Below are 16,785 nucleotides of genomic sequence, written 5' to 3' on the forward strand. Positions count from 1 at the left end.
TGTGAACAGACCAGCTACATATATCAGTGGACTTGATCTAAGTTTAGCACTGATCTACATCTTAGTTGTCACGCTCGCGCTACGTCACGCGCCCCGATCTCTCTTCATGGCCGTCGTCTCCAACCCAGCCCACCCAGACGGCCACACCTGCCTTGCCTTTTCCCCGGACGGCGCGTCAGTATGCCTTTGGTTGGATTTGCTCTTTCTAACTCTCCACCAGGTTCGTCTATACTGGCGGCACAGACTACCTCGTCCGTATATGGTCTATCGACAACGACGGCACCAACGAACCTGAATCAGCCACCGACGCCGAGCACGAAATCTCCTCCCTTGCCATCTCAGTGAGTTCTCTTTCCCTGACTAGGTGCCGCCCTTACACTGCCCTCCCACTAGCATGACTTTTGGCTCTCCGCCAGCGACGACCTCGTCCGAAGATACGTGAAACACGATACTCAGCTACATGGTTTCGTCACAAACTCAAACGGTGTTCGCATACGCTCCGTTGCTATTGATCCCAAAGGGAAAAACATTGCGGTAGCCTCAGAGTCTGTGGTTTCTGTTTTATGCCTATTTCTCGCGGCCTAATCGCAAATACCTATAGCGAATTGTTTATCAAACTCATAGACGCAGAAGACACCACCGTCGTCCAGCAGCTCCAAGGCCACACCAAAGGCGTTAGACAAGTATCGTGGGACCCCACAAGCAATTTCTTGGTATGCCGTATATCGTTAGACCCGCTCGTTGCCAATTGCTGTGTTAGACTTCCTGCGGTTCTGACGGAAAAATCTTGGTTTGGAATACCTCGGCTGCAGAAACTACTCTCGAGGCCACTATCGAGGGTGTCCTTCCCATTATAACGGATCAAGAGTAAGCGTTTCGTGCTAGAGGAAGTCTCCTTGACTTATGCCACTTAGATCAAATGAGTTCTTGCTGCATGATTGCTCTGCCGTCTGGCATCCGTCTGGAAAATGCTTTTATGTCGTTTCCCGGTCGCACGGTTAGCTCTTTCTCTCATCCATTGATACTATCTAATGTCATGTCCTTTTAGAAATAGTCTCGGTAAACAAGTCTAGTTGGACAAAAGATTCGACTTTTATCGATAAAGACATCACGAGTGCAATCACAGCGCTCGCCATCTCACCCAACGGCCTTTATCTCGCTTCGGCATGTCAGTCAAATGTATACATCTGGTCGACAGATAGCCAGCGCGTTGTCACACGGTAATATCAGATTCTACGCAATTTGGGTAATTTTGACTCATATGAGCTTTTTATATAGACATATTGCCAGACAAGGCGGAACGGTAGTCACTGCTTTATCATGGTGTCCCACCAAAAATCACTTGGCATGGACAGACGGCAGTGGAGAATTCTTCCAGTGGCAGAAACCGATTTCTGATGGACAACCTGATCCTGTCAAAGTCATCAACTCATCTACAACGGCAAAACCGAGGGCAGATCTCGACTTGTTCGGCGAAGAACCCCTCGATGCAGGAACATCAGCCTTAGCACTAGACCAAAATATCGATGTAGAAGTGGAAGCCGAAGATGACTATGATAATTGGATTGTCGATGATCTCGGAGGCGGAATGCAAGATGAACCGACCGCGGGTCCTAAGGCCAGTGATGGGTACGTCAAAGAGATGGGTGAGTAATATCTATAGCTGACTCGTCTTTCTTGTCAGTGGCTGAAATATGTCAATTCGATAGTTAGCATCACAAAGGCGCAACCAGCATTCCAACCGGGGTCAACGCCAATGGTAAACAAAAAATGTTTCATGGGTATGAACCGTCTGTCATTTTGTATTTGTTTGATAGCTTATTCCTCTTAATAGCATACAACCTTATAGGTGTGATTGAAGCCACAGATCAGGATACCTATCAAATTATCAATGTCGAATTTTTTGATCACTCCACTCGCAAAAATTTCCATTTCACGGATCACTTCAAACATAATCTCGGCTACCTCGGTAAGGCTTTGACTGGAAAACATACTTAACATTTGACTTGTATCCTGATCTTCCTCAAAAGGTGAAAGAGGTGCGGTCTTTGCATGTCCGCCGGAGGGTGAACATCCCGCTCAGGTCCTCTTCAAACCTTACGGTAATACGTCGACACCACGAAAGGAGTGGACGTATCAACTCAAACGCAAAGATTCACGTATCTTGGGTGTGGCGGCCGGTGGTTTATCACCCTCTTCCAGTTTACGCGAGACGACGGATAGTGATTTGCAAGGATATGGTGACGTCGCGGTTGCCACCAGTGAGGGTGACTTGACCTTCCTCACCGGAACCGGGAGAGAGCGTAGGATTATGGGTCTGGGCGGCGACTTTGTTTCGATGGTGGCTAGTTCGGAATGGGTGTTTGTTGTGTATAGAGCAGGATCGACGACAATTGATGGTGAGTTTATTTTTAGCACATGCATCGCCTTTTGCTGATGGCAAGGATTGGTTTCTGGGGGATTCTCTTTTTTGTTGCATTTTTGTTGCCGCTTTGTTGCCGCGGTGTCATGATGATCAAATTCGTAATTCCGTGCTTGTCGCCAACTTGAATGCCATCTTCAAGGATCGCAAAATTTGTCGTATTGTATCATCAATTTTGATGATTTCAGTGTAAGGCAGAGAGGTATCTTGCCACTGCCTAAAGGTCATACATTGAAATGGATAGGATTGACAGATCAGAATGTAGGTGCCTCGTTACCATTCATGAATTTGACCTCACTATTCAATCCCAGGCACCTGTGACGTATGATACGACGGGTTGTATACATGTTTTGACTAAATTCAGGATACCACATCATGCTTCGTGGGCGCGTATCCTTGATACAAATCTTTTGGAGCGGAAGCAAGGAAAGGATGAGTCGTATTGGCCTGTTGGGATGAGTGAGAATACGTTTCATTGTTTGATTCTTAAGGTGTGTAGTGCCATTGTTGAAATTCTGTGGTGGTGATTGATATTATGATAGGGAAGGCAAGAATATCCTGCATTTCCGAAACCGCTTATCCAAGAACTTCCAATTATATTGCCTTTCAGACGAGATGAACCAAAAGAAGAAATGTACGTTTATCAACATCTGTTCAATCATATGATCAGATTGATGATGCATTGTTCAGGATTGAACGACAATTGCTTTATGTTCAAACTTCATTGGATCTCCTTGATGAAGAACTTACAACAGAAGATATTGTTTCGCGAGAACGAAATATTGATAAAGAACTCATCCTTCTCATACAAGCGGCGTGTAAATCTGATGATGCTCCTCGGGTTATCGAACTCGTTAAACTCTTACATCTCCTACCCTCATTTGATGCCGCTATCAAAATCGCCGGGTTCTACCATCTACTTGGTCTTCAAGAAAAATTGGAAGTATTGAAGAGTGAGAGGGAAGAAGCTGAAGATCGGCTAGAAGTGTTGAGAGAGAAGAGAAAAAGATGGTTGAAGATGACGAATGTGCCTAGGGAGATTGATTATTCTTCGTCGACGACGAAACGGAATGGTGGTGGGAGGAGATATGATCCGTTGGGTGATACTGGTCCGCCACCGATGATACAAAGGCCCGGAATGTCTCGTGTCGAGAAACCTATTGTTGAACGAACAAGGTTCAGCTCAAATGCACCAACAACTCAAACTCAATCTGTTCGTGATGATTCTTCTATGACGATGACGAGGAGTCCGAGTCCGAGTCCTTGGGACAATGATACGGAATTGGGTGGTGCTGAGTCGTTGAACGGTAACGACGATTATAATACATTAGGAGCTGGGGGAGAGGAATTGGGATTCGGGACTATGACGGGTATGGGAGGGACGGCACAGAAGAGGAAGAGGAATGATGATGTGGAGGATGTTGGTGTGAGTCAAGTATCGGATGTATCTATCATGCCTCCTCCACCTAAACAAAGTACGTCTAAACTCTTTTTTTTTATACCCTTATATATCTAATTAACTTTATTTCTAAATTTTTTAAGAAACGAACCCCTTTGCACGAAAAAATAATACGTCCGAGTCAAATACGACACGAAATCCATTCTCGTCACGCCCGAAACCGTCTACTATCTTGAACGGTGGCGATGGGATTACAGGTCGAGGATCTATTCAAAAGAGTGAAAGTTTCTTTGATAAAGTAGAAGCTGCTACTGAAAACGGCAAGAAATCGATAACCAAGAAATCGGGTTCGAAATCCACCACCAAAGACAAATCATCGGCATTGGCATCAGGTAATAATGGACCGAAACAGACGACGTTGTTTGGGATGATGCCAAGAGCTTTTCAAACCTCACAAGCCCCTAAAAAGCCTTCGGAGGAGGTTTCCAAAAAACAAGGACACAGTGATCGTGAAGAGGGTGGTGAAGAAGGAGAGATGGGCGAAGAGACTCAGGAGTTGTTGGGTAGTTGTCCACCAGATATAGCGGATATGGAAGCTAGCGAGAGTCAGATGACGTTGATGGATAGTCGAGGATTGGAAGAAACGCAGTTGGATGAGACTCAGGTTGATTAGGGAATGTATTTTTATATTAGATTGTTTACTGGGTTGATTTTTAATTGAAGTATGATTAGCATTACTGGCGCTATGCAATAAAGAAGGGAAAAACAGAGCAAGTATGATTATGTATGTGGACGTAAATGCTGTTTATTCTAGCCTGTTCGATTGCTTAGTCGTTATCATGTTGAAATCAATGGACAGATCCTACAGCGCGTTTTTCAATGGTCAGTGGAAAGAAATTTTGAAATGTGATTGACAATAGCACGTACAGCGGGTTTGAAAGGCCATTCTACGAATGCGTTTACGAGGTTTCTCCATTCTCTAGGAGTCATTTTACGTGGAGCTTGTCTTCTAGCGACACGTTCTTCGAGAGGCAGATTTGTGTCGGCGATTTTGTTGAGTACTGACAGTGCGCCCGGTGCCAGTTGTCTGATGATGGTGTTTTTTTTTGGTCAATACCGAAGAGTGAACGGGATATGGGTAAATGAAATAAGCGTACGGTATGCATTTCTTCAAAGGCTGAGCTTTCTGTACGAATAATCGACGAAGACAGTAATCCCACTCGTCCAGGAGACCTTTTTCAATCCACTTTTAAGGGATCTTAGAACAAAACGGAAACGGGAAAGTGAATCTACACTCACCTGCTCAAGAAGAGGCATAACATTGATAGCGACAAATTCCGGAGGGGTAGGCATATGAGCTGGATGGAAATTCTGTTTGTATGGTTTGAGGTATGAAGGATCGATCGCATAATCAAAGTGAGAAGTCGCTTCAGCTATAACACTGAGTTTACACCTGGCGGAGCCACCTAAGGGTGCCGATACGCGCTATACACAGAAAAAGAAAATCTCAGAAAAGTGAATAAGGACTTGGACAACAAAAGTATCACCTCCCATAGCGACTCTGTCATGATGAGACTGAAGGGAACACGACCGAACTTGAAGAACCATTGTTGATCGGGAATACTTCTAAAAAATTGGGAAACGAGTTGTTCACCATGGACTTTGGAGGGAATGTGCGATATAAATTGAAGTCGAGGATGTTCTGATGATTCGTTGTGTTAGTAAATTCAGAGCAATGATGAATTTGGAGAAATTTGAGAACCTATAGACCAACCTTCCTTTGTAATGTCGCTGAGAAGTCCTTTCACAGAAATTTCTTCGTAGGTATCCCACAAAAATCCGGAAAGTGGGAGCACAGTCACACGGGGGTCAAAGGCTTCAAGAGGCTGGTACATAAGGTCAGTTTTGAGAGGAAGTGAATGAATAGTCTTGGGGCATACCCTAAGATAGCTGAGATACCTCTCCTCGTCCTCTAGGACAATGATCTTTTTTATCCGTGACTTTGGTAGATTGAGCAATGCACGAGTGAGAACACCAGGTCCTGGTAAGTCCATTCAGAATCGTAAACGGAAAAACAACGAATTTGATATAAAAGAACACACCTGGAAATGCCTCAACTATGACCTTTCCTTTGGAGCCCGCCGGAACGAACGCCTCGGCGACCTTTTTCGCATGTTCTTGGTTCATGATGGAAGCCCGTGTTTTGACTGCGAACGATGAAGGGAAGTAACGCGACCACTCTGAAAGTGGGGGGAGCTCAACAGTGCCTTCCTCAATCTCCTCAGGTTCAACCTTCTTTCTCCCTCTCCCGGGAGCAATGGGTTTTTCCGCTAGTTGATTGTCTATTTGTACAGCTTGAGCAACAAGGTCGTCGATTGGTGCAGCTGTAACCGTCGTCAGGCTCTCTTCTTGGGGAGGAGTAACCTTAGGTGGGTCGCCCGTTTGAACTACGCCTGCAGCAGCGTCATCTATTGGTTTCACCTCTTCAACTTTGATCTTCTTCGCCCTAGTTCTTTTCTTGGGAGGACTAGCTTCGCCTGTTTGTACAGCATCGGAAACGAGGTTGTCGTGGATGATAGAAGAACGAGAAAAGGCACGAAGAGGCAGGTGCCGGTGTGTTCTAGAAAACTGCCCAGTCAGAGAACGAGCGAGAGAGGCAGCGCGGAAGGCCATTGTCGACAACAAAAAAACACGCACAATTCGGCGAAGCTATTAATTTACCGGACGCGTTTGATTACCGTTTCCCACGCGGTATTTCTCTCCCACTTATGAAGGCGAACACAGCTCAGTGTCAAGTTTGCTCGACAAATCCCTCAAAATACACATGTTCAAAATGCTATATCCCTTAGTACGCCCCTCGTATTCTCTCAGAGATGTTGTTTTATGACAATAGTTGTTCGGTGGCATGCTTTAAAGAACACAAACGTATGGAATATCGATATCCGTTGATATTGACTTATGTCCCCTTTCACCTTGTATAGAAAGTTCACATGAAGGCAATTCGAACGTCGCAGTAACTCAACCACCGGATGAAGAGACTCACGTAAAAAACCTCGGTAAGTTCTTTTCTCTATCTGCGCTGTTATTCACATCAACATCTCATACGTCTTCCCGGCAGATGCAAGCAAAACTCTTGAGGAGGATGCCCCCAAGCCGCTCCGACCGCTCACTTCTTTAAACTGGCCTTATATTCCCGAAAGTTCAGCCTTTCCTGACCCTCTGAAACGAAACGATCCTAAAGACCTTCAACTTCGTCAATACGAAGCCATTGGTGATTTTCTCTAGAATGAGTTTCTTCTTACGGTCCCGGCTAATGACAGAACATTCTTATATACAGCTACATCTTCTAAAATACGATCGATTCTATCCACACACGAAAATCTTCCTGATCTGCTTACCTCCCTCGATAACCTCCGTGGTCCAGAACGTGAAGAAGCGATCCAAAAGGCGCTGCAAGTCACACCACGAGATATTGATCGATGGAATCGATCTCGTGAACTTGGCGAGGATACTTTAGCTTTGAGAGAACTTGCAGAAGCTGTTGAGGCCGCTATTCGAGGGAATAGTGAATCCAGTGGTTTGGGATTGGATTGGGGTGATTAAAAATGATGCATATATATCGTAGGTTTTTTTTTTGGATCCATCAAAGACTTTTTGGCATTCAAATTCATACTTAGGTTCAATGGTATCACCAGTGATTTCGGCCGCTGAACTTACATCTGCCTTGTCTAGATAATAAATACGTACTAGCAAAGTTGACAGGCTCTCTACTCTAAACCAACCACCACTCCAGCCCAAAGCCATGCCAACCATCCAACTCGACTGTCAAGTTCCAATACTTGATGTTGATTCCAGCCAATTGTACGAAAGGCGCGCGGATTTCCTCCAGCAGCGCAACCTCCTCGAATCACCCATCTGCCGCCTTCCCGCCGAACTATTTTCTCGTATCATTTCGCATTCTATCATTCCCATACAATATGACTGGAAAGACCGACCCATTACCATCTCTAATACGAAGGACTTGTTTCGTGTCGGCAGTGTCTGCTCACACTGGTATCACGCTACGCAATCTGATACACAGTTTTGGAGCACTTTCACCCTTCGTGACATAGTAGACGATGCTGACGAGTCGATGCCGGACTATGTGTCCCTCCTCCGACACTACTACAAGCATGTAGGCGCTGCGGGATTATCCGTTTGGATATATGACATGCATATGCCCTTGAGACCGGGGGATATGCTCCACCGAATTTTCCAAATCATCTTGGAAGAGAACGCGGGGAAACTGAGATCCTTTCACGTATGGGATTTCTACCCTGCGGAATACGCTTGCTGTATCTCGCCTTCCATATTTGAATATGCTCAGAGAGAGGTCCAATTCACTCAACTCGTAGAGCTGGAATTCTGTTGGACCTTGAAGATATTAAACTCTCCCTGTGTTCTATTCCGCAATAGCCCTCTCCTTCGGAAACTCTCGCTGGATATACCGGGATATAGCATGTTACCAACCACATTGGACTTTCCTTGGAGTCGTATTACCACAGTGAAATTCTGCCACACGAATCTCGAACATGCACTCGTGCTTCTTTCCACACATCCCCATTTCACCGAGTTTTCTTTTGAGATGTACTTCGACAAACATCACACGGAGCATACATGGTCTCCTCCGTCCCACGTCCTCTTTGATATGCAGCTGACTACAAAGTTTGGATGGCGTATCCGCTGTCTAGATGAAAATTCGACGTATGATCCTTGGTATATCCGGCTACTCTTCACCCACTTTCGCTTCCCAAACCTACGCCACTTGGTTTGGAGCGCGACGGCGCCAAGTGACCACCCTTCCACCCAAAGCTTTTTTGCCGCTATGCAGCAACTAGAGCACCTCGAATTTTACCCTTTACCGAGATCTTGTATCAGCCAGTACTTCGACCTTTTCGAAAACTTGAAGACGCTAGATGTCGTTCTGGGGTCTGATGACGGTGTTAACCGACAGTGGTTAAAGAAGCTTATCATAACGCCGGGAAATGGGAACCTACTGCCACACTTACGGGGATTAAAAATAACCTCAGGCTCGAATAATACGCCTTGCTCTGCGGTGATTGTGATACTATATTCAAGGCGCATCGACCCTATCCCTCGGTCGAGCTTGGAAGTTGACCTCGACCGTCTCACAATTCCACCTTACGTTCGCTCATCGGCTCAACGTGAGCATCGCGGTCACTTGTTTGAATTTTCATTTCATAGAAAAGTACCTGGAGTATTCGAGAAGGTCGACTGGGCATCGAGCTGTCACTATGGCGTACTGAAGAATCTTATATCGCAAGCAAAAGAGGTTTATGGGGGATTAGATCTCCCGGAAATCAAATTGGTATTCGAGAATTAACCAACGTTTTTGCGTCCCGTATGTGAGGTTGCTACTACGCGATGGCCCTGGGATATTGAATCCACCAACGGTTCGAGATTGGTATGAAGTGGTTAGAAGAGTGACCATGTATGTTGTAGCTTTTGTCTCTGGGATCTCTGACAGACTTTTTGGCAATCAAATTAATGATAACTTGGCAGTAATGCGATTGATGGCCAGTCACGGCTTTGCAGGCGCCGAACACGCCGAGCTCGAGCTTGCCGTGCCAGGGCTTGATGAATATTACGTACCAATGTTGAACTTTTGAACGCTGGCAACAGAGCTTGAACCGAGCCACAACTTGAAGCTTCAAGCCCTCAACGTCAACGTTCAACCATGGAGCTCGAACCTCAAACTGCCATAGTCGAGATTGATACCAACCAATCTTCCAGAAGGCGTGCCGATCTCCTCCGACAGCGCAACTTCCTTGAATCACCCATCTGCCGCCTGCCTGCTGAATTGTTTTCTCGCATCGTTTGGTTTTCCATTGCTTCCATCCGACGTAAACGGAATGACCGACCCAGTACCATCTTTCGCACGGAAGATCTGCTTTATCTCGGTAGTGTCTGCTCGCACTGGTATCATGCTACGCAATCCGATACCCAATTTTGGAACACGTTCGCTATTCATGGCCCGGAAGGCCCGGGTGCAACCTCGGACACAATAATAACCTCAATGCCAGACTACGTGTCCCTTCTCCGGCACTATTACAAGCATGTAGGCACAGCTGGACTATCCGTTTGGATATATAATTTCAACGTGGAATATGGGCTGGAGATGATCGATCCAATTATCCGAGTTATTTTGAAAGAGAATCCTGGGAAGCTGAAATCATTTCACGTGTGGGACGATTGCCCTCAAGATTCGACGGGAGAAACTCTAGCTGAATGTATATGCTCTCCCATCTTTGACTATGCTCAGAGAGACGTCCAATTCACCAAACTCGTCGAGCTAGAATTCAATTGGGGCTGCGAGCTACCCACGTCTTCCCATGTCCTTTTCCGCAACAGTCCTCTCCTTCGAACACTCTCATTAGACATAGTGGGAGATATCATGACGCGAATCAGATTGGAATTTCCTTGGAAACATATTACTACAATAAAACTCCGCCACTACGATCCTGAACACGCCCTCAAATTTCTTTCCTTGCATCCGCATTTCGACCATTTTTCTTTCGACTTGGCTGGGTACGATGGTGAAGAGCAAACATGGTTTCCCCTGTCTCAAGCCCTCTTTGATATGCAATCGACTACAAAGTTGCAATGGAATTCCCAATGTATAGACCCAAATGGGCGCGATCCTTGGTGCATCCAGCTTTTTACCCACTTTCGCTTCCCCAACCTTCGCTATTTGGACTGGAGAGCGGTGGCACCAAGTGCGATTCCTTCCACTCGGGACTTCTTTGCTTCTATGCAGCGACTAGAGCGTCTCAGGTTTCACCCTTCAGCAAGGTCTTGCATCAGCCAATACTTTGACGTTTTCGAGAACTTGAAAACACTGGACATCAATCTGGGGTGGGAAGCCGATTTTGATCGACAAATGGTAAAAAATCTTATCCTTACGTCGGGAAATGGGAACCTGTTTCCACGCCTAAGGTTTTTATACATATCCTCATTCTCTAACGACGTATCATGCTCTGCACTCATTGCGATACTATACTCGAGGCGCTATGGACCCATACCGTGGACAAGTTTAGAGGTTGACCTCGACAGCCTCACATTACCACCCCGCGTTGACTCATCGGCGGAGTTGGAGTATCATAGCCACTTGCATGAATTTTTGTACCAGTCACCGAGGGGATTTACGATGCTTGACTCCAACCCTCACTACGGCGCGCTGGTGAATCTTATATCCCAAGCGAAAAATGTGCATGGAGGACTGGATTTTCCACGATTCAAATTGATATTCGAGAATTAGCCACTATCTTTATGACCCGCAAGCATGTAATTCCTTCAACTTTGGCTTTCTCCTTTAAAAATCTTACCTCCCGTCAACATTCACCATAAATACACTGTATGTCTCCCTCTGTTCATTGTGATACTGTAGTACTCAAGGTACAGTTTACGGCACAAGGCATAGTTTACTTGAACCTTTGAGTTTTACTCATAATAAATATGGAACCTCGTGAATTTGAGTTCATGAGAGGATTAGCCCTTTATCGAGATCTTGTATCAGCCAATACTTCGACGTTTTCGAGAACTTGAAAACACTAGATGTCGTTCTGGGATATGATGACGATTTTAACCAACAGTGGTTAAAGAAATTTATCATGACGCCAGGAAATGGGAACCTACTTCCACATTTGCGGGGTTTGAAAATTATCTCAAGCTCGAATGATGTACCATGCTCTGCGGCGATTGCAATACTATATTCAAGGCGGATCGGACCTATCCCTCGGTCGAGCCTGGAAGGTGACCTCGGCCGTCTCATAATTCCAGCTTACATTCGCTCATCAGCTCAACGTGAGCATCGTGGCCACTTGTCTCAATTTTTCATCTAATAGAAAAGTACCCGGAGTATTCGAGAAGGTAGACTGGGCGTCGAGCTGTCACTATGGCGCGTTGGAGAACCTTATATCGCAAACAAAAGAGGTCTATGGGGGAGGATCTCCCGGAAATCAAATTGGTATTCGAGAATTAAATTATGTTTTTGGCGTCCCGCATGTAGCTTTTTTTGCTTTTCCCTTTTGAACGTCTGGTCTCCTGTCGGGTCCAAATTCACTTTAGATCCCCGGTGTATCCCAAATCCGGTAGTACGCACGAGAGCATTTCAGACTAAGACACTGTATTCGTTCGATACCTTCCTTTTCTCTCTCTCTCATTAATATATTTTGAGTCCACTATATCTCCCTCGTTCCTTCCTCAACACGTACTACCTCCTTAGTGAGGCCGCTCGGTCACAACACGGTGGCCTTTCACTCGGTGTTCAGCGTTAATGTACTCAAGATGGAATTGACATGTACTTCGGACACGACTCAGCTTTTTGAATCTTCGAGTTTCACCCATAAGAGGTATGGAGCATTATGGACTCGAGATAAGATATGATGCATTATGTTCACCGAATCAGCCAATCGGCGGGCTCGGCCGTGACACCGCACCGTCCCCGCCCCGAGAGAAGTGAAAGATGAAGGTAGTCGCAGATAGTCACAATTATTCTTCTGCGGATACTTTGGCTTCAAGTTTGAGAGAGCACGCAGAAGGTACTGAGGTTGCTATACGACTCGAAGGGGATGGTGAATCCAGCGGGTTTGAGATCATTTGGATTGAAGTGATTAGAAGACCAATGATGTATGTCGTAGGTTTTGTTTCTGGGATCTATGAATGACTTTCTGGCATTCAGATCCATGATAACTTGGCAGTAATGCGATAATATTGCGATTGACGGCCAGTCGACGGCTTTGCAGGCGCAACGCCAAGTTCGAGCCTTTGCGGTGGCTTGATGATGATTACGTACCAACGTTGACGTTGAACTTTCGAACGTTAAGTTGGCAAGAGAGCTTGAACCGAGCCACGACTTCAAGCTTCAAGCCACAAACCATGCAGCTCGACCCTAAATTTGCCATACTTGATGCTGATTCCAGCCAACTGTACGAAAGGCACACGGATTTCCTCCACCAGCGCAACCTCCTCGAATCACCCATCTGCCGCCTTCCCGCCGAACTGTTTTCTCGTATCATTTCACAATCCATCACTCCCATACAATATGACTGGATAGACCGACCCACTACCATCCCTAATACGAAGGATTTGTTTCGTCTCAGCAGTGTCTGCTCACACTGGTATAACGCTACGCGGTCTGATACCCAATTTTGGGGCACTTTCGCCCTTCGTGACATAGATGAAGAGTCAATAACCTCGACACCAGACTACGCGTCCCTACTCCGGCACTACTACAAGCACGTAGGCACCGCGGGATTATCCGTTTGGATATATGATATGCATATACCCTTGAGGCCGGGGGATATGCTCCACCAAATTTTCCAAACTATCTTCGAAGAGAATGCGGGGAAGCTAAGATCCTTTCACGTATGGGATTTCTACTCTGCAGAAGATGCTTACTGTATCTCGTCTCCTATCGTTGAATATGCTCAGAGAGAGGTCCAATTCACTCAACTCGTAGAGCTGGAATTCTGTTGGACCTTCGAGGAATCAGAGTCTCCCTGTGTCCTTTTCCGCAATAGCCCTCTCCTTCGGAAGCTCTCATTGGACATACCGGGAAATAGCATGATACCAACCACATTGGACTTTCCTTGGAGTCGTATTACCACAGTGAAATTCTGCCACACGTATCCCGAGTATGCACTCGTGCTTCTTTCCTCACATCCCCATTTCACCGAGTTTTCTTTTGAGATGTTCTTCGACAATTCTCACACGGAGCATACATGGTCTGCCCCGTCCCAAGCCCTCTTTGAAATGCAGCTGATTACAAAGTTTGGATGGTGTATCCGCCTTGTAGATGAACATTCAAGGTATGATCCTTGGTATATCCAGTTACTATTCACCCACTTTCGCTTCCCAAACCTACGCCATTTGGTTTGGAACGCGACGGCGCCAAGTGACCACCCTTCCACTCAAAGCTTTTTTGCCGCTATGCAGCAACTAGAGCACCTCGAGTTTGAACCTTTACCGAGATCCTGCATCAGTCAGTACTTCGACCTTTTCGATAACTTGAAGACATTGGATGTCGTTTTGGGATATGATGACGAATTTAACCAACAGTGGTTAAAGAAGCTTATCATAACGCCAGGAAATGGGAACCTACTTCCACACTTGCGGGGTTTAAGAATAACCTCAGGCTCGAATGATACGCCATGCTCTGCGCTGATTGTGATACTATATTCACGCTGCATCGGACCTATCCCTCGGTCGAGCTTGGAAGTTGACCTTGATTGTCTCACAATTCCACCTTACGTTGGCTCATTGGCTGAACGTGAGCATCGCAATGGTCATTTGTTTGAATTTTCGTTTCATAAAAAAATGCCTGGAGTATTTGAGAAGGTTGACTGGGCATCGAGCTGTAACTATGGCGCGTTGGAGATCCTTATATCGCAAGCAAACGAGGTTTATGGGGGATTAGATCTCCCAGAGATCAAATTGGTATTCGAGAATTAACCAACGTTTGCGTCCCGTATGTAGTATTTTTTTTTGCCTTTCTCTTTGAACGTCTTGTCTTCTTTCCAAATTCACTTTATATACCTGGTGTCCAGCGTTAATGTACTCAGGATGGAATTGATTTGTACTGTGGACAAGATTCAGCTTTTTTGAACCTTCAAATCGAATTGATACGAAGTATGGGGCCCCATGGACTCGAAATGAGATACCATGCAGTATATCCACCGAATCCAAAAATAAAATAAAAGGTGAAGGTAGTCGCAGATAGTCGCAATCTTTCTCTGCGGATAATTTGGCTTTGAGAGAACCTGTATAAGCTTAAGATGCTAAGGTTGCTAAGGTTGCTACTACACGATGGCCTTGGGATATTGAATCCACCAGCGGTTTGAGATTGGTATGAAGTGGTTAGAAGAGTGACCGTGTACGTCGTAGGTTTTGTTTCTGGGTTCTATGAAAGACTTTTTGGCATTCACTGGCAGATCCATGACAACTTTGCAGTAATTCGATCGACGGCCAGTCGACGGTTTTGCAGGCGCCGAATACGCCGAGTTCGAGCTTGCGGTGTCAGGGCTTGATGATGATTACGTACCAACGTTGACGTCGAACTCTCGAACGTTGGCAAGGGAGAGTTTAACCGAGCCACAACTTCAAAGCTTCAAGTTGGCTTCAAGCCCCAAACCATGCAGCTCGAACCTCAAACTGCCGTAGTCGAGATTGATACCAACCAATCTTACAGAAGGCGTGCCGATCTCCTCCGACAGCGCAACTTCCTCGAATCACCCATCTGCCGCCTGCCTACTGAACTGTTTTCTCGCATTGTTTGGTTTTCCATTACTTCAATCCGACGTGAACGGAATGACCTACCCAGTACCATCCTTCGCACGAAGGATTTGTTTCTTCTCGGTAGTGTCTGTTCGCACTGGTATCATGCTACGCGATCCGATACCCAATTTTGGAACACTTTCGCTATTCATGGCGTGGAAGGCCCGGGTGAGGACTCGGACACAATGATAACCTCAATGCCAGACTACATGTCCCTTCTCCGGCACTATTACAAGCATGTAGGCACAGCTGGTCTATCTGTTTGGATATACAATTTCAACGTGGAGTATGGGCTGGAGATGATCGACCCAATTATCCGAGTTATTTTGGAAGAGAATCCTGGGAAGCTGAAATCTTTTCACGTGTGGGACGATTGCCCTCAAGATTCGACGGGACAGACTCAAGCTGAATGTATATGCCCCTCCATCTTTGACTATGCTCAGAGAGACGTCCAATTCACCAAACTCGTCGAGCTAGAATTCAATTGGAGCTGCGAGCTACCCACGTCTTCCCATGTTCTTTTCCGCAACAGTCCTCTCCTTCGAACACTCTCATTGGACATACTGGGAGAAAGCTTGACGCAAACCAGATTGGAATTTCCTTGGAAACATATTACCACAATAAAACTCCGCCACACCGATCCTGAACACACCCTCAAATTTCTTTCCTTGCATCCTCATTTTAACGATTTTTCTTTCCACTTGACTGGGTACTATGGTGAGGACACTGAGGAGAAAACATGGCTCCCCCCGTCTCAAGCCCTCTTTAATATGCAATCGACTACAAAGTTGCAATGGACTTCCCACTGTCTGGACCCAAATGGACGCGATCCTTGGTGCATCCAGCTTTTTACCCACTTTCGCTTCCCCAACCTTCGCCATTTGGACTGGAGAGCAGTGGCACCAAGCGACAACCCTTCCACTCGGAACTTCTTTGCTTCTATGGAGCGGCTAGAGTGTCTCAGGTTTCACTCTTCAGCGAGGTCTTGCATCAGCCAATACTTCGACGTTTTCGAGAACTTGAAAACACTGGACGTCAATCTGGGGTGGGAAGCCGATTTTGATCGACAAATGGTAAAGAAACTTATCCTTACGTCGGGAAATGGGAACCTGTTTCCGCGCCTAAAGGTTTTAAACATAACCTCATACTCTAACGACATATCATGCTCTGCACTGATTGCGATACTATACTCGAGGCGCTATGGACCTATACCATGGACAAGTTTAGAAGTTGACCTCGACAGCCTCACATTACCACCCCGCGTTGACTCATCGGCGGAGTTGGAGTATCATAGCCACTTGCATGAATTTTTGTACCAGTCACCGAGGGGATTTACGATGCTTGACTCCAACCCTCACTACGGCGCGCTGGTGAATCTTATATCCCAAGCGAAAACTGTGTATGGAGGACTGGATTTTCCACGATTCAAATTGATATACGAGAATTAGCCACTGTCTTTATGTCCTGCATGCGTGTAATTCCTTCAACTTTGGCTTTCTCCTTTAGAAGTCTTACCTCCCGTCAACATTCACTATAAATACACTGTATGTCTCCCTCCGTTCATTTTGATACTGTAGTACTCAAGTTACAATTTACGGCACAAGGCACAGTTTACTTGAACCTTTGAGTT

At 45.9% G+C, this 16,785-nt stretch overlaps 7 protein-coding genes across 7 annotated transcripts; 6 read left to right on the plus strand and 1 right to left on the minus strand.

The window, feature by feature from the left end:
* Positions 1-106: 106 nt before the first annotated feature.
* AGABI2DRAFT_117595 (hypothetical protein) lies at positions 107-4,494 on the plus strand (the record flags this gene model as incomplete). The annotated part of the gene is made up of 16 exons (XM_006460601.1): positions 107-174; positions 221-341; positions 394-545; positions 602-713; positions 761-867; positions 915-997; positions 1,049-1,220; positions 1,279-1,646; positions 1,710-1,781; positions 1,835-1,969; positions 2,031-2,399; positions 2,565-2,683; positions 2,734-2,913; positions 2,965-3,056; positions 3,113-3,897; positions 3,965-4,494. 16 exons carry the CDS (start codon positions 107-109, stop codon positions 4,492-4,494), a joined length of 3,465 nt encoding a protein of 1,154 aa, XP_006460664.1.
* Positions 4,495-4,626: 132 nt separating this feature from the next.
* On the minus strand, positions 4,627-6,494 carry AGABI2DRAFT_117596 (hypothetical protein; the record flags this gene model as incomplete). Its single annotated transcript, XM_006460602.1, has 8 exons — positions 4,627-4,683; positions 4,749-4,908; positions 4,979-5,067; positions 5,121-5,306; positions 5,369-5,523; positions 5,596-5,707; positions 5,762-5,862; positions 5,924-6,494. The coding sequence occupies 8 exons, from the start codon at positions 6,492-6,494 to the stop codon at positions 4,627-4,629; spliced, it is 1,431 nt and encodes a 476-aa protein (XP_006460665.1).
* A 95-nt stretch (positions 6,495-6,589) lies between these two features.
* On the plus strand, positions 6,590-7,612 carry AGABI2DRAFT_203794 (hypothetical protein; the record flags this gene model as incomplete). The annotated part of the gene is made up of 6 exons (XM_006460603.1): positions 6,590-6,669; positions 6,715-6,746; positions 6,803-6,877; positions 6,940-7,092; positions 7,159-7,442; positions 7,499-7,612. 5 exons carry the CDS (start codon positions 6,590-6,592, stop codon positions 7,422-7,424), a joined length of 606 nt encoding a protein of 201 aa, XP_006460666.1. The 3' UTR covers positions 7,425-7,442; positions 7,499-7,612.
* An 11-nt stretch (positions 7,613-7,623) lies between these two features.
* AGABI2DRAFT_117598 (hypothetical protein) lies at positions 7,624-9,204 on the plus strand (the record flags this gene model as incomplete). The annotated part of the gene is made up of 1 exon (XM_006460604.1): positions 7,624-9,204. The coding sequence occupies one exon, from the start codon at positions 7,624-7,626 to the stop codon at positions 9,202-9,204; it is 1,581 nt and encodes a 526-aa protein (XP_006460667.1).
* A 354-nt stretch (positions 9,205-9,558) lies between these two features.
* On the plus strand, positions 9,559-11,139 carry AGABI2DRAFT_142832 (hypothetical protein; the record flags this gene model as incomplete). Its single annotated transcript, XM_006460605.1, has 1 exon — positions 9,559-11,139. One exon carries the CDS (start codon positions 9,559-9,561, stop codon positions 11,137-11,139), a length of 1,581 nt encoding a protein of 526 aa, XP_006460668.1.
* A 1,206-nt stretch (positions 11,140-12,345) lies between these two features.
* Positions 12,346-14,333, plus strand: AGABI2DRAFT_178137 (hypothetical protein; the record flags this gene model as incomplete). The annotated part of the gene is made up of 3 exons (XM_006460606.1): positions 12,346-12,509; positions 12,626-14,151; positions 14,209-14,333. The coding sequence occupies 3 exons, from the start codon at positions 12,346-12,348 to the stop codon at positions 14,331-14,333; spliced, it is 1,815 nt and encodes a 604-aa protein (XP_006460669.1).
* Positions 14,334-15,013: 680 nt separating this feature from the next.
* Positions 15,014-16,603, plus strand: AGABI2DRAFT_117601 (hypothetical protein; the record flags this gene model as incomplete). The annotated part of the gene is made up of 1 exon (XM_006460607.1): positions 15,014-16,603. One exon carries the CDS (start codon positions 15,014-15,016, stop codon positions 16,601-16,603), a length of 1,590 nt encoding a protein of 529 aa, XP_006460670.1.
* Positions 16,604-16,785: the final 182 nt, after the last annotated feature.

Source organism: Agaricus bisporus (assembly GCF_000300575.1).
Source record: "Agaricus bisporus var. bisporus H97 unplaced genomic scaffold AGABI2scaffold_5, whole genome shotgun sequence".
NCBI lineage: Eukaryota > Fungi > Basidiomycota > Agaricomycetes > Agaricales > Agaricaceae > Agaricus > Agaricus bisporus.